Source organism: Sphaerodactylus townsendi, linkage group LG16 (genome assembly GCF_021028975.2).
Source record: "Sphaerodactylus townsendi isolate TG3544 linkage group LG16, MPM_Stown_v2.3, whole genome shotgun sequence".
Classification (NCBI taxonomy): Eukaryota; Metazoa; Chordata; class Lepidosauria; order Squamata; family Sphaerodactylidae; genus Sphaerodactylus; species Sphaerodactylus townsendi.
This window is the reverse complement of record NC_059440.1, coordinates 7,780,759-7,794,880: the sequence shown is the minus strand read 5'-3', so window position 1 is coordinate 7,794,880 and position 14,122 is coordinate 7,780,759. Positions and strand designations below refer to the sequence as shown.

The window sequence follows — 14,122 nt, the reverse complement described above, 5'->3', positions numbered from 1 at the left end:
ATTATTCTGCATGTGCGTAATGAGCCTTACATGGTAGCTTAACGGAACCTTCATGTACTAGCTGTAACAGAGGTACCTTTGGACCAATCCAGGAAGGGACTTCTTAGGATGTTAAGACCTTACCAAATCCATCCAAACGATACCTTTGCAATGACAACACTAACACCATTGCTATACACAAAAGCCCACACACCAAGAAAGCCTCTGTCTCACGTTTCAAAGGCCAGTGATATAGGCAAGACTGGAACTTGGGACTCCACGAACCCTGGGCACAGGACTAAACTTTGAGTGCACACACTTGACCACGTATGCTCTTTGCACTGTGTGTTTAAAAGGCACTGCGTTTTGTAATGCTATTTTGTAAAGTAAAATCAGACAATCCTTTAAAGCAGTACTAGCGACAGGAAACAAACTGAGCATTGACCCATAGCTGACCTCCACTTTAAAAACTCTCGGCACCGAAGCATGCAAAATGAGCCTTAAGTCTCACTGCGGGTAGGAGCTGGAAACAGTTTTGCATGGTCTAAAAGGAACGGGAAATTGAAGATAAATTCAGTTAGAAAGGTAGCCGCGTCGGTCTGAAGCAGCAGGATTTTTTTTTTTCGGTCTAGGGGCACCCTTAAGACCAACAACGTTTTATTATTGGTATACATACACCCAAAAGCTTGCACCAAGAATAAATTTGTTGGTCTTAAAGTTGTCATCGACTCTCAATTTCTTTTCCCTGGAAAACTGAAACGAGTATTTTGCTAGGGAGCTGAATGTCTCTGAAAAACACTGCATTTTGATGTTCGCTTCTGTGCTCCAGAATTGACGGCTCAGCTTTCCAGACGCATCTGCAAGACTACAGTAAACTGTCATCTGTTTGTCCCGAGTGAAGCTGGAAAACTGCCAGCCCTTGTCCTCCATACCGGGATCCAGCTCCAGATGAGAATCCCTTCCCACGCATCAGCTTTCCACCTGATACCGCCCAGGAAAATAGCCAAAATATTTTCCTGAGTCAAGTTACCTGACTACACTGGCTCCAGGTCAAGGCGCAGAGACCAGTGTAGCCCAGAAGCTCCTATGACCCACAAATGTGATTTATTGATGTTCCCAAATAGGTTTTGTCCCCTGATCTGCTTCTTGTACTAGGTTTAGTATGCCCTGCTTAAGTTTAGCCTTGATTAAGTTAAGTAAAATGTCATCTTAGGTAAACTGTATTGGAAAAATGTAATGGCTTAGAACGGTGAATATTAGAGGCACAAGGAAGTTGGCTCTGGAATTCAGTTCGAGCCAACACCTAGCCGATTTCCCAGCTGAAACAAAGACCCTCTTTGGTTTTGCAAATAGAGTCTGATGACAGCGCCCAGAGGTCCCAGCCGTTGGAGAACGTGTCGGGATCGTCATTGGACTGTTTAAACTCTCTTTTGTTACTGGACTGAGGCACAGGAGCCTCAGGTCATAACTCAAGGAAACAGCCATCTGATAAAGCAGATAACTGGGTGTGGTAGCGAGCCCATCCAGATTCTCTGAATGGACCTTCTCCGCTCTCCTTTCAGCACCATTGTGAAGTCTCGCGGGAAGATTTCGTGATCCCATTCACAAAAGTTGTAATTGTATCTTTCTTTTGTATTGATGTTTCTTTATTGGTGTTCGGTAGGGGACCTGCCCCTACCTGCCCCCTTTACCTGCCCCTTTGCCCCCTTTGATGTTTGTGTATAAAAGTTCTTGAGCTTGGCGCGATTCTCCTGCCCGAGCTGTCACCATCACTTCCGAATAAAATACCTTGCTTTGAAGAACACCGGCTTCCTGTGCCTCAATACATTGCTGAGGTGAAATCACTTATTGTTACCCGAGCAACAGCGGTAACAAACCGCCATCACTGGCAGTTGACAAGGGCAGGGCAGCCTCCATATTGTTGAAGGCTTTCACAGGCGGAAACACTGGGGTGTTGTGGGTTTTCCAGGTTGTATGGCCGTGTTCTACTAGCACTTTCTCCTGACATTTCGCCTGCATCTGTGGCTGGCATCTTCATAGGGTCTGATGGTAGCAATGCGAGGGGAGTATCAGATCCTCTGAAGATGCCAGCCGCAGATGGAGACGAAACATCAGGAGAAAAGAACATGGCCATACAGCCCAGAAACCACACAACACTCCAGCCTCCATATTGTCTGACATCCAATTTAGTCTGCAGGGCTGGTTCCAGATTTTTTTTTGTGGGGTGGTGCCTTCTCTCCTCCGCCTACCACTAATCCCCCATGATCCTCCCTGTACATCTTCCCCTCACCCCTTCAGGAGCCTGATCGCCACCTGCACTCACAGATGCCTGCACAATCCACCTGTCCATTCCCTGATAATGTCGGGCAGTGCATACAGCTGAGAATGTGGAGGGCACAGTGCATTAGCAGATTGTCATGCCGTTATATAAAGCAGTGGTGTGACCGCACTTGGAGTCCTGTGTTCAGTTCTGGTCGCCACATCTCAAAAAGGATATTGAAGAGATAGAAAAAATGCAGAGAAGGGCAACGAGGATGATTGAGGGACTGGAGCACCTTCCTTATGAGGAGAGGTTGCAGCGTTTGGGACTCTTTATTTGGAGAGGAGACGTCTGAGGGGGGATATGCTTGAAGTCTATAAAATTATGCATGGGGTAGAAAATGTTGACAGAGAGAAAAATTTTCTCTCTTTCTCACAATACTAGAACCAGGGGGCATACATTGAAAATGCTGGGGGGAAGAATTAGGACTAATAAAAGGAAACACTTCTTCACGCAACGTGTGATTGGTGTTTGGAATATGCTGCCACAGGAGGTGGTGATGGCCACTAACCGGGATAGCTTTAAAAGGGGCTTGGGCAGATTGATGAAGGAGAAGTCGATTTATGGCTACCAATCTTGGTCCTCTTTGATCTCAGATTGCAAATGCCTTAACAGTCCAGGTGCTCAGGAGCAACAGCCGCAGAAGGCCATTGCTTTCACATCCTGCATGTGAGCTCCCAAAGGCACCTGGTGGGCCACTGCAAGTAGCAGAGAGCTGGACTAGATGGACTCTGGTCTGATCCAGCTGGCTTGTTCTTATATTCTTATAGGTGGTTAGTGCAGTGGGCCCCACCAGAAGTCCTGGGCCCAAGCCACTGCCCAGTTGTAGGGTAGGCTGATGCTAGCCCTGTTAGTTAGGCCCAGAAAGAGGCATTAGGTTCTAAAAGGAGCAGCAGTGGCGTAGGAAGTTAAGAGCTCGTGTATCTAATCTGGAGGAACCAGGTTTGATTCCCAGCTCTGCCACCTGAGCTGTGGAGGCTTATCTGGGGAATTCAGGTTAGCCTGTGCACTCCCACACACGCCAGCTGGGTGACCTTGGGCTCGTCACAGCTTCTCAGAGCTCTCTCAGCCCCACCTACCTCACAGGGTGTTTGTTGTGAGGGGGGAAGGGCAAGGAGATTGTAAGCCCCTTTGAGTCTCCTGCAGGAGAGAAAAGGGGGATATAAATCCAAACTCTTCTTCTTCTTCTTCTTCTAAAAATGCTGCTACAAGCTGATGCTTTTTAAAAATACTATCTACCTCTGTGTTAGCTTTTGTGGCCCTCTGATGCCAGCTCAGCCTTGTGCAGTAAAGTGATTATTAACAAGCTAGTGTAAATCCGCAGCATTCCTGCCTTCAATGCAAAACTAACGCAAATAGTCCACTTCGAAGCTTCCACCAGTCAGAAGAACTCCCCTGCCAATAATATTGGCTGCCCGCATTCCCCCAAATGTTCTAATTCAGGGGTAGGGAACCTTAAACACTCAAAGAGCCATTTGGACCCGTTTTCCACGGGAAAAGAAAACAATGGGAGCCGCAAATAATTTTTGACATTTAAAATAAAGATAACACTGTATATATTGGGTTTTTTTTACCTTTTACTCCACTCATTCTGAGAAGCGCATGGATGCACCAGCCCTGCTGCCTGCAGGGCGGGCAAGGATGGGGCCAGCGGCTTGGCCTTGCCGTCCGCCGGGAAAACGCCCGCCCCGCTCGAACAAGGCGGGTGAGAGGGGAAGCCCGCAGTGCTGCCCTGCCGGCCGCGGGCAATTAGTGCGCCCACCCTGCTGCCTGCAGGGCGGGCAAGGATGAAGCCAGCGGCTCGGCCTTGCCTGCCGCCGGGAAAAGCGCCCGCCCCGCTCCAATGGGGCGGGCGAGAGGGGAAGCCCGCGGCACGGCCCAGCTGGCTGTGAGCAATTGGTGCGCCCGCCCTGGATGAAGCTGGTGGCTCAACTCGTGGAGCCGCAGTGCAAGGGAAGAAGAGCCGCATGCGGCTCTCGAGCCGCAGGTTCCCTACCCCTGTTCTAATTCAATGAAATTACTTCAGAACATCGTCTGGGAAAGTCAGCCCCTGACCTGATTTCTTCAGGGTGGGGGAGAGTATTCGAATTTATGCTACAACATTTCAGCTGTGAAATCCTGCAGGAGGAAAGAAACTTGAACCCACGGCCCAAAGTTTCACTTCTGGGGGCATCAGGTTTCATATTTTGAATGGGGAAGGTGAATCACTTCCCTTGATCGGTCATCCGTAAATTCTTACGTCATTGTTTTAAAAAGGGAACAATCAAAAAACCAAGAAGGGATTGCACCAAAGACGGTCTTAATTAAACGTTATCTCCCCTCCCAGGGTTTCTGAAAAGGGGAGAGAGAAGGGAAAGCAAGACAAACGCTTCGGTTTTGCTGACACAAATCTAAGGGCGCTATTTGAATTGGTGAATTGTTCTGTTTGCCAAAAAAATCTGCAAGCACTTCGGCTATTTAAGTACTATGTGAAAAAAGAAAAAAAAATCTAATTTAGCTGCCAGCTGTTTGATGGGGGGAAATTGAGAGGAGGGGGGAGCGCTTCTCCCTTTTAGTTACAGAGACAATGGATGGCCAATTCTACCATCCTCATATGACTCCCCCGAGGGCAAGTCTGAGTCCCAGCACAGCCCCACAACCTTTTCCAAAAGACCTGGAATAAAACAGGCAATACCTCACACCCGTGAGGCTCCAAACTATTAATCCTGCTGAGGACAAAACCTTTTCTCTGAATGCCATTCTCTTCCTGTGCTTACTTGCACAAGAACATAAGGATCTGCCCAGCTACCTTGACTGATGTAAAAGTAATTTTCCTCATCCTCAATCCACCCACGGCTTTGTCCAAATGGCTGTCACGTCTAATTCTTATAAACAAGATGCGCAGAAATCCCACACAACACACACCAAAAACAATTACCAGGAAAATAACTATGCCCTCATACAATTTTCTAGACTTCCGATCAGGAGGTCTCCTTGGCACAGTCAGGAATAGCGGGATCTGAACCCAGAATTTGAAGGCGGAGGTTTGAACGGCACAGGCAACCGCAGCTCAGAAGTGAGCAACGCAGATTCTGTTACCGGCGGCCAAAAGAAAACCATATTTTAGTTCATCTTATCATTTAGTTAGATATATTCTGTTAAGTTTTACAATCTGTTTCTGTAAAAGATATTTTCCTATAAGGTTTTCCTGCAGCCTGGAAAACTAGTTTCCTCCCTCATGTAATTGCTCTCTGCACTGCTCCCATTGTACTCTTGATTGAAGCTACCAAACAATACACTCTCATACACACCCCCTAGATAAGGTTTTCCCTCCAAAGGAAATCTCACAGGAGCAGGTCTTGAGAAACTTGCTTTGCTTAATGGTCCTTCTTCTGCTGCTAATCACCCTGTATTGTTTTTCTGCTATAACACCCCAAAAACACTACAAGAATCCTGTACTTTGCCCAGGAGTTGGGCAGTTGCTGCTGGAGGCTTGCTACTTTGGGTCCTCTGTTAAAAACTCTCCCCTCTGCTGGGCCAGGTTCAGAGGTGGGATCCAGCAGGTTCTCACAGGTTCCCGAGAGTAGGTTACTAATTATTTGTGTGTGCCGAGAGGGGGTTACTAATTGGGGATTTTGCCACGTGGTTTTTGCCTTAGTTACGCCCCTCCTCTCAGCAGTAGCGCGCAGAACTTGAAGCAGTCTAGCAGGAGGTGAACCAGCGTGCGTGGCAGCCTGCGCCTGCGTGAATTCATTTCCCACCCAAGGACGACACAGCGGCTGTGTCCTTGCCACAGCCCCGGCCAGGAATGCCCCGCCCCCAGAATGCCCGGCCACGCCCCGTCGTGCCCCACCCAGCCCCATTGGCGCTACGCCACAGTTTGAATCCCACCACCATGGGAACCTGTTACTAAATTTTTTGGATCCCACCACTGGCCAGGGTGCTGCTACCCGGAATTAGGAATACATTCTTTTGCTTTATTTTATCAAATTGTGTTCTGGTTTGATTAATTGTTGCCCAAGCAGCGGGTAACAATTCTGCACAGAGCACAGGAAGTCGTTGAAGTGGCTGGGCCTGGAGTCAAATACATGGAGCACAGCCTTTTCTTCTCACCTGGTCCAATGGAGCAGCACCTTTTGCTAATGGCACTTCATGTGACGGTTCATACCTCCCCCTCAAACTATAGCAACTGACCTCAGGGACTCTGGGACTTAATGGGCAGAGCTGGCCATTGTTCCAGCCTCAATATCCTCTCAGCAACGTGCTGCAGTCTTATAACATGAGAACTGCACCACTGCCAGGAGGTGGATGAAATGTGCCAAAAGGCACAGAGCGGTTTAACTAAACTCCCATTGACATGCATTGAATCCTAGGGTCAGGCCACGATTTCTCTTAGCTGGGTTTGAGGATTTGCCAACAGGATCCATAGCGTTTAACACCATCTCCAAATATAGGAAAGATTTTGGATTTTCCCACTTTTGTGAGACCAAAATTCCCTGCTTCAGTTTCATCCCTCCTTTTCACCAATCGAACCTGTCATTCATTCTGTACATTTGTGCTATGTTGTTTCTTTGTAAGGATTTCCCCCCTCTCTTCAGCATTCCTTGTCCATCAATAAATCAGCATCGCACGCATGTATGTATAAATGTACTGGGCGTAAACAACATATACTGCATGCAAAACCTGAATAAAATGCATATTACAGAGTGCAAATTTGGCCACAAAGGCATCAATGAAAAAAGCGCAGAACTGAAAATAAATAAAAGTATAAATAAATATTTACAAAGAAGCAAAACAAGGTGCGCATGCCACCCTGTATGGCCAGACCCCGTGGCCTATTACAAATGCAACCAAATGCTACTTGTCAACATCAGCCCGGTGACAAATTGAGAAAAGGCTGCGGCCTAGAACTTGGGTTGGGTTTCCTTGGCAACAGCAGGAAGAGCAAATTCATGCCTCTGTAGCAATGAAACCAAGCAATGAAATGTCACACTTGTGGGGGGGGGGGGGAAAGTTGATATGAAGAAGCTCTTGACCGCCACTTTGGGGTCATTCGAAACCGACAGTATGGTGCAGTGGTCACGGCGTGCTGCTCTCCCCCACCACGTAAAACACAACATGGCGGCACTCCCTCCAAACGGGCCATTGGCTGCTCCAAGCCAGGCTCAGCTTCCAGGCCAGGCATAGCAACCTGATTGTGAGCCCCTGTTGTAGCTTTAAAATGTCCCCCCACCAAAAAATCAGGCTGACTAGCCAGGGAGGAGGGACATCTCAAAGGGCTATGGCAGTGGTGGCAAACCTTTGGCACTCCAGATGTTATGGACTATAATTCCCATCAGCCCCTGCCAGCAAGGCCAATTGGGAATTGTAGTCCATAACATCCGGAGTGCCAAAGGTTCGCCACCACTGGGCTATGGGACAGGCAAGTGCCCATATGACTGGCAAGATGGTGGGGCAACGTGAGTGAAGGGGCAAGTCGAGGGACAGGTGATCCCGTGGGGCGAAATTTCCATAACCGCTTGCTTGTTTGATGCCGATAACGTGCGGTTTCAATTGTAAACTGCCTTGAGCAGGAAGCACAAACATCCCCTCCATAAATAAAACGGACTCGGCTCAACCCAAAAAAAGCACCGATGATTGAGATGCCCGGTCTCCAGCTGGAAATGCAGGCAGCGTCCAAGAAACACTAAGCCTCACAGCTGCCGGCCGGTCTCTTTCTTCCTTAATGACACAATTACCTCTGAGTAGGGAGTGCTGCAAAGGAACAGGCTTTAAATGACGGGCAGAAATCAAGCCGAGGACCCTGCACCACTTCCTGGCACGCTGCCGAGAGACCCAACCCAAAGCATCCACGTTAGCCGACAACCTCCCTTCTCTGCCGACTGCGGCGATTTGATAGACCGGAGACCAAAAAGGACTGCTAATTTTCTGCCCTCGGAAAGAAATCAAACAGAACTCATTCCCCGTCTATTGATCTGGCAGCGGGGGGGGGAGGAAGGAAGGGGGGGTCACTATTGGAAATCAAGATGCTCAGGAGTTATTTGGGGCTGATGCAGAGGAGAAGGGAAGGAGGGGAAGAGTAGAGTGGAGTTGGGGGGATCTATGCTAGAAAGGGACAGCATGTCTGTTATCAGCACTAAAATTTCAGCATATCATCAGGAGACTGTCCTTACGGGACCCCCCCAAGTTTGGTGCAGTTTGGTTTAGGGAGTCTAAAGTTATGGACCCTCAAAGGGGGTACCCCATCCAACATTCTTTGCTAAGGAGATGGGGGCTACCCTTTTGAGGGTCCATAACTTTGGACCCCCTGAACCAAACTGCACCAAACCTTGGGGGTGCCATTATGACAGTCTCCAGATGATACCCTGAAATTTTGGTGCTGATACGTCCACGAATGCCCTCCCTGCAAGAACATCCCGAAATTTGCCCAGGAATCTTTGTTCTGCATTGAGTTTTCTGCATTGCTGTCAATGGGGGTTGCAGGCTGGGGGGGCACATTTCTGAAGGCACAGTCTCAAAACTTTCAGGGTCTCATCAAAAGACTGCCCTAATGATACCCCCCAGGTTTGGTGCAGTTTGGTTCAGGGGGGCCAAAGTTATGGACCCTCAAAACTGCAGACCCCAACTCCTATTAGCTCCCATTGGAAACAATGGGGGATAGGGGCACCTCCTTTGGGAGTCCATAACTTTGGACTCCCTGAACCAAACCTCACCAAACATGGGGGGTAGCATAAGGACAGTCTCCTGATAATACGCTGAGATTTTGGTGCCGCTAGCCTAAAAACTGCGCCCCCTGCAGGCCAAAAATGGAAAACCACTAAAAATACCCAAAAACTAACCCAGCATTTTGATCCCCCCCCCCCCACAAGGTGATGCCCTGGGCAGCTGCCCACCTTGCCCAATGGGCATTACGCCAGTGAAGTGAACGATTTGAAGGAAAAAAGCTCCTTCGCCCCAATAGATATGGTATGATGAGCCACACGCATACATGGCTTAAAAAAATATTAGCCAACGGTTAGGCCTCCATGGACAGAAACAGGACACCTCTGAGACAGCATGGTGCTGTGGTTAAGAGCCGTGGACTCTAATCTGGAGAACCGAGTTTGATTCCCCACTCCTCCACATGAGCAGTGGACTCTTATCTGGTGAACTGGATTTGTTTCCCCACTCCTACACATGAAGCCAGCTGGGTGTGACTTTGGGTTGTTCTTTGGAACTCTATCAGCCCCACCTACCTCACAAGAGCTGAGCTTGCACAAGGCATCTGCTGCACGATGGGGGCAACTGTGCCTCTCCACAAGATTTCTTGTACAGACACATTTCCTCAAGTCCTGCTTTCACTTTCTATTCTCCCCACGGCAAGCAAGATTCCTTCTAGCACAAATTTAATTTTGCTTCAAAGCCAGAGTGGATAGGTTTGCCAGCGAGCACAGCTTTGCCCTGGACCTTTTCCCTCTGCCCACAGCCAGCCCCCCACCACCACCCCCTTGTGCTGTTTTGCACACCTCCCTCTTGCCCTCCTTCCTGTTGCCGATTTCTTCCCACTTCTATAAATGCTTGTATCGATAAACCAATAAGAGCTGGCTTTTGCAAATGAACAGTGCAAGAAGGGTCTTTTCCTGGCTCTGCTCCATCTCCCACACTCTGCTTCTGCCCTCTCCTATTATTGGGAGGGCATTTTTAAAACTTTCCTTCATACAAGCTTCTATTTTAAAAACAAGCCTCTCTCTTGGAGCAGCAGCAGCAGCAGCAGTGAGAGAGAGAGAGAGAGAGAGAGAGAGAGAGAGAGAGTGTAGGAGAAGGAAGAGGATATTAGCGAAATCTGTGCCTTTAAGGCTGTTGATTGGCAGAGTTAAGAGAAGCACCAAAAGGCAGGTTGAAGCTTCAGCAAGCTGCTGTGGGGTAGCACTGGGCTGCCTCCTCGTGAATAAACAGAGAAACACGAGAAGAGCCCTCTGCAAGCCCACTGCGCAGAGATGAGTCCTGAGGTAAGTGTTCCCTGCGAAATCAGCCAAGGTGTCTGTTGTGGGGAGAGGTAGGGAAAAGGAGTTTGTAAGCTGCCTTGAGACTTCTCACCAGAGAGAAAGGCAGGGTGTAAATTGAAATTCTTCCTCTTCTCCTGAGTATCAGGTGCAAGGAGAAACAAAAGAGAACCTTGTAAGGTTCCACAAAGTTGTGCGAGCAGACTGGTGGCCTAGATACATTTCTGGTTTGATCAAGCAAGATAATAGGGGCTATACTGGGAAGGTCTGGCTCAAGTCTCATTTCTCCAATTGTAAAACAAGAGACTCCATATTCAGAGGCAGTCTGTCTCTGAATGACAGATGTTTAGAGACGACAGGAACCTTTGGCCCCTTCCTATAAGCTTACTGGGGCAGTTGCGTTAGTCTCTGTGTGATAAAGCATGCTCACGTCACGTGGCACTCAACTTTTTGCTAATCCAATAAGTTATTTCTTTCCACTTTGCATTTATATCCTGCCCTTCCTCCCAAGAATTCATGGCAGCTAACGTGGTTCTCCTCCTCTCTCAAGTTGCATGTTTTGAGAGAGGATAGTGTAAACAGTTTCTTCCTAGATGTTGTGGACTGTAAAGCTCTATCATCCCCTGCCAGCATTACGCTGGCAGGGGATGATGGGAACTGTAGTCCATAACATCTGGAGGGCCGTGAGTTTGACACCTGTGTTCTAGAGGGGAGGGGAATAGAAATGACCAGCAACAAAACTGAACCGCAAAGAGACAAATTGCAGCACAAACAGAAATATTATCTATTGCTACTGCTTTTGGTAACAGCTGCAACAGTGCAGGTGGGATTGACAGATGAAATGTCAGGGCAACAATAGGGGGTTGAGGAACCAATAAGAATCGTTAACCAGTCCTCTGTGCAGGGTCTAGGGATGCCAGCCTCCAGGGGAGACCTGGGGATCACCTGGAATTAACAGTTCACGTCCAGACTACAGAGATCAGCTCCCCTGGAGAAAAGGGATGCTTTGGAGGGTGGACTCTACTGTATCCCACTGAGGTCCCTGCCCTCCCCAGGATCCATCCCCAAATCTCCAGGAGTTTCCCAGCCTGGATCTGGCAACCTACCCCACCTCTCCCCATCCCCCATGATTGGCCAGGGGAGACCTGGCAAACCCTATCAGGGCAGACTGGCTATTAAGGTCAGATTGCTCAGGGCTGCTCTTATTTTTCCGTACGGAACAAGGTTGGTGGGCCGATACCAGAGCGACAGATGACAAAGGCACACGTTTTCCCCTCCCCGAGCTGCCCACTTTCTGGCAACACAAAGAATTTGCACTATATATAGGCTCACCTGTAATACATCAATCACCACAACCTGTGCGACTGGTTTGAGGAATGCTCCTCCAGTTGGAAACTCTCAGTTTGAAACTCCAGTTTGAAACCGTCCACCGCCCTATCCCCGAGGGGCTCTGGGCGGTGTACAACATAGGTGTCAAACTTGTGGCCCTCCAGATGTTATAGACTACAGTTCCCATCATCCCCTGCCAGCATGATGCTGGCAGGGGATGATGGGAACTGTAGTCTATAACATCTGGAGGGCCGCGAGTTTGACACCTGTGGTGTACAACATAAAATCTACCACAATAAAACCAAACAAAGGGAGCAAAATTAACTACATAAAGTAAACTACAATTTGCACAGGCTCCATAACAACTAAATCCCTTTAAAAACAGCGGTTAATACAATTAAAAGGCGTCCAACGAGACCCATATTTAAAGCCCTCCCCAAGAGGGGGAATATTTACAAGAATATTCTTCCAACATAACCACAAACCTTTGAAGTCTGTATTCGAGGTCGGATTTTATCTGGAGGACTGACCAGCTCTGTGTTTTTTTGTTATTATCACGCCATTGTATGTTGTTCTATAGCACAAAGCGTGCAGAGCGTGCATCTGAAATTGTATTCTATTACCTTATCATTGTTGCCACTGAAACATGGTGGTGCATATTGTTTGAGTTTCATAAATACAAATATACAATCATAACACATTTTTCCTGGATGTTGTGATCGATGTATTCCAGGTGAGTCTATATTTGCTGCAAATCCTTTGTGTTGCAACCGGCGCACTAACCCCCAAACTCTCTTACCACGATGGATTCACTTTCTGGCAACCGCAAGTCAGGAAAGACTGACCTCTTCCCCTGGCCCAGGTGTAGGAGCGAGTCGCGGCGACGCCTTTGACCTCCAGGGTCGGCGATTCCACACGGAGAGGCCTCAGGGTTGTCTCTTTGGCTCTGCTGATGTTTTTCAAAGGCAAGATGTATTTGGGGAGGGCTTTGTAGAACCAGGCGCCAGATCGCTTCCAAACCTAAGGATAGAGCAACGGGGAGGGAGAAGAAGAATGACTATACCCAACTGGAAACTGAGTTGCCCATGCCAGTCTAGAAAAACAACCATCTGAAATAAGGAAGGGCTCTCGACCAGTGGTGGGATCCAAAAATTTTAGTAACAGGTTCCCATGGTAGTGGGATTCAAACTGTGGCGTAGCGCCAACGGGGCTGGGCGGGGCACGACGGGGGCGTGATCAGGCATTCCGGAGGCGGGGCATTCCTGGGCGGGGCTGTGGCAAGGACGCAGCCGGCCTGGCGCTCTGTCCTTGGGCAAGGGAAATCCATCGCACGAGCAGGCGCAGGCTGCCACGCGACGCACCGGGGTGCACCCTCCTGCTAGGACTGCTTCAAGTTCTGTGCGCTTACTGCTGGAGAGGAGGGGCGAACTAAGGGCAAAAAATCACGCAGCTTGAAAATCACCAATTAGTAACCCCCTCTCGGCACACACAAATAATTAGTAACCTACTCTCGGGAACCTGTGAGAACCTGCTGGATCCCACCTCTGCTCTTGACATACTTTTGGAATTCCCTCAATATTCCTAAAAACATGACTTTGCAGATTAACCAAAACAAACCCTCCTTCAGTAAGTTCTGGTGGGTTTTCCAGGCTGTGTGGCCGTGGTCTGGTGGATCTTGTTCCTAACGTTTCGCCTGCATCTGTGGCTGGCATCTTCATAGGTGTATCACAGAGGGAAGTCTGTTACACGCTGTGTCCTAAACAAACATGTCCTCAAACAAAACTGGACACAACATTTTATTTGAAAACACTGAAATTCTGGACAATTCAGAAGGTTACTATGTCGGACTGCACAGGGAGGCCATTGAAATTCACAAACACCAAGACAATTTCAACAAGAAAGAAGAGACTCTGAGAATTAACAAAGCTCGGATACCAGTACTTAAAAACACCAGAAGCAAAGGCCAAGGGTATGCTAAGTTCATGGACAATGGACTCCACCCAAACACAGGATTTGCATTCACCAATACTGCAGCTGCTGCAGGGAATGCAAATGTGAATCACTCCCAGGACTGAAAAACCCCACCTGCAATACTATACTATCCACCACACCTTTGCATAACAAGTTCCACCCAAGCACTTACTGATTGGTTCCCCACCCGGGGACATGACAATTTATACCCCACTAAAACATTCTCACTGGACACAGTGTGTAACAGACCTCCCTCTGTGATACACCTCTGAAGATGCCAGCCACAGATGCAGGCGAAACGTTAGGAACAAGATCTGCCAGACCACGGCCACACAGCCCGGAAAACCCACCAGAACCAGTTGAATCCAGCCATGAAAGCCTTCGACAATACCTCCCTCAATAGTCTGATGAGAAGGACCAAGAATGCTCCTAGGAGGCATGGAATTTCATGGACAAATGAAAATGACTAGAAAGCAGGGAGTCAGGGGTGGGGAAATGATGCAATCGACCTACTCCATTTCCTGGGAGGTTACAGAATTCTTGGGAAGGGGATTCTGTGGTA

At 48.5% G+C, this 14,122-nt stretch overlaps 1 protein-coding gene across 1 annotated transcript in view; it reads right to left on the bottom strand.

Annotated features, from left to right (window-relative positions):
- RPH3AL (rabphilin 3A like (without C2 domains)) overlaps window positions 1-14,122 on the bottom strand; it is a 120,484-nt gene that overhangs the window by 60,225 nt on the left and 46,137 nt on the right. Inside the window, exon 4 of the mRNA XM_048519385.1 lies at window positions 12,435-12,609. Coding sequence (XP_048375342.1) covers window positions 12,435-12,609 — 175 coding nt within the window. The remainder of the gene's footprint in view (window positions 1-12,434; window positions 12,610-14,122) is intronic.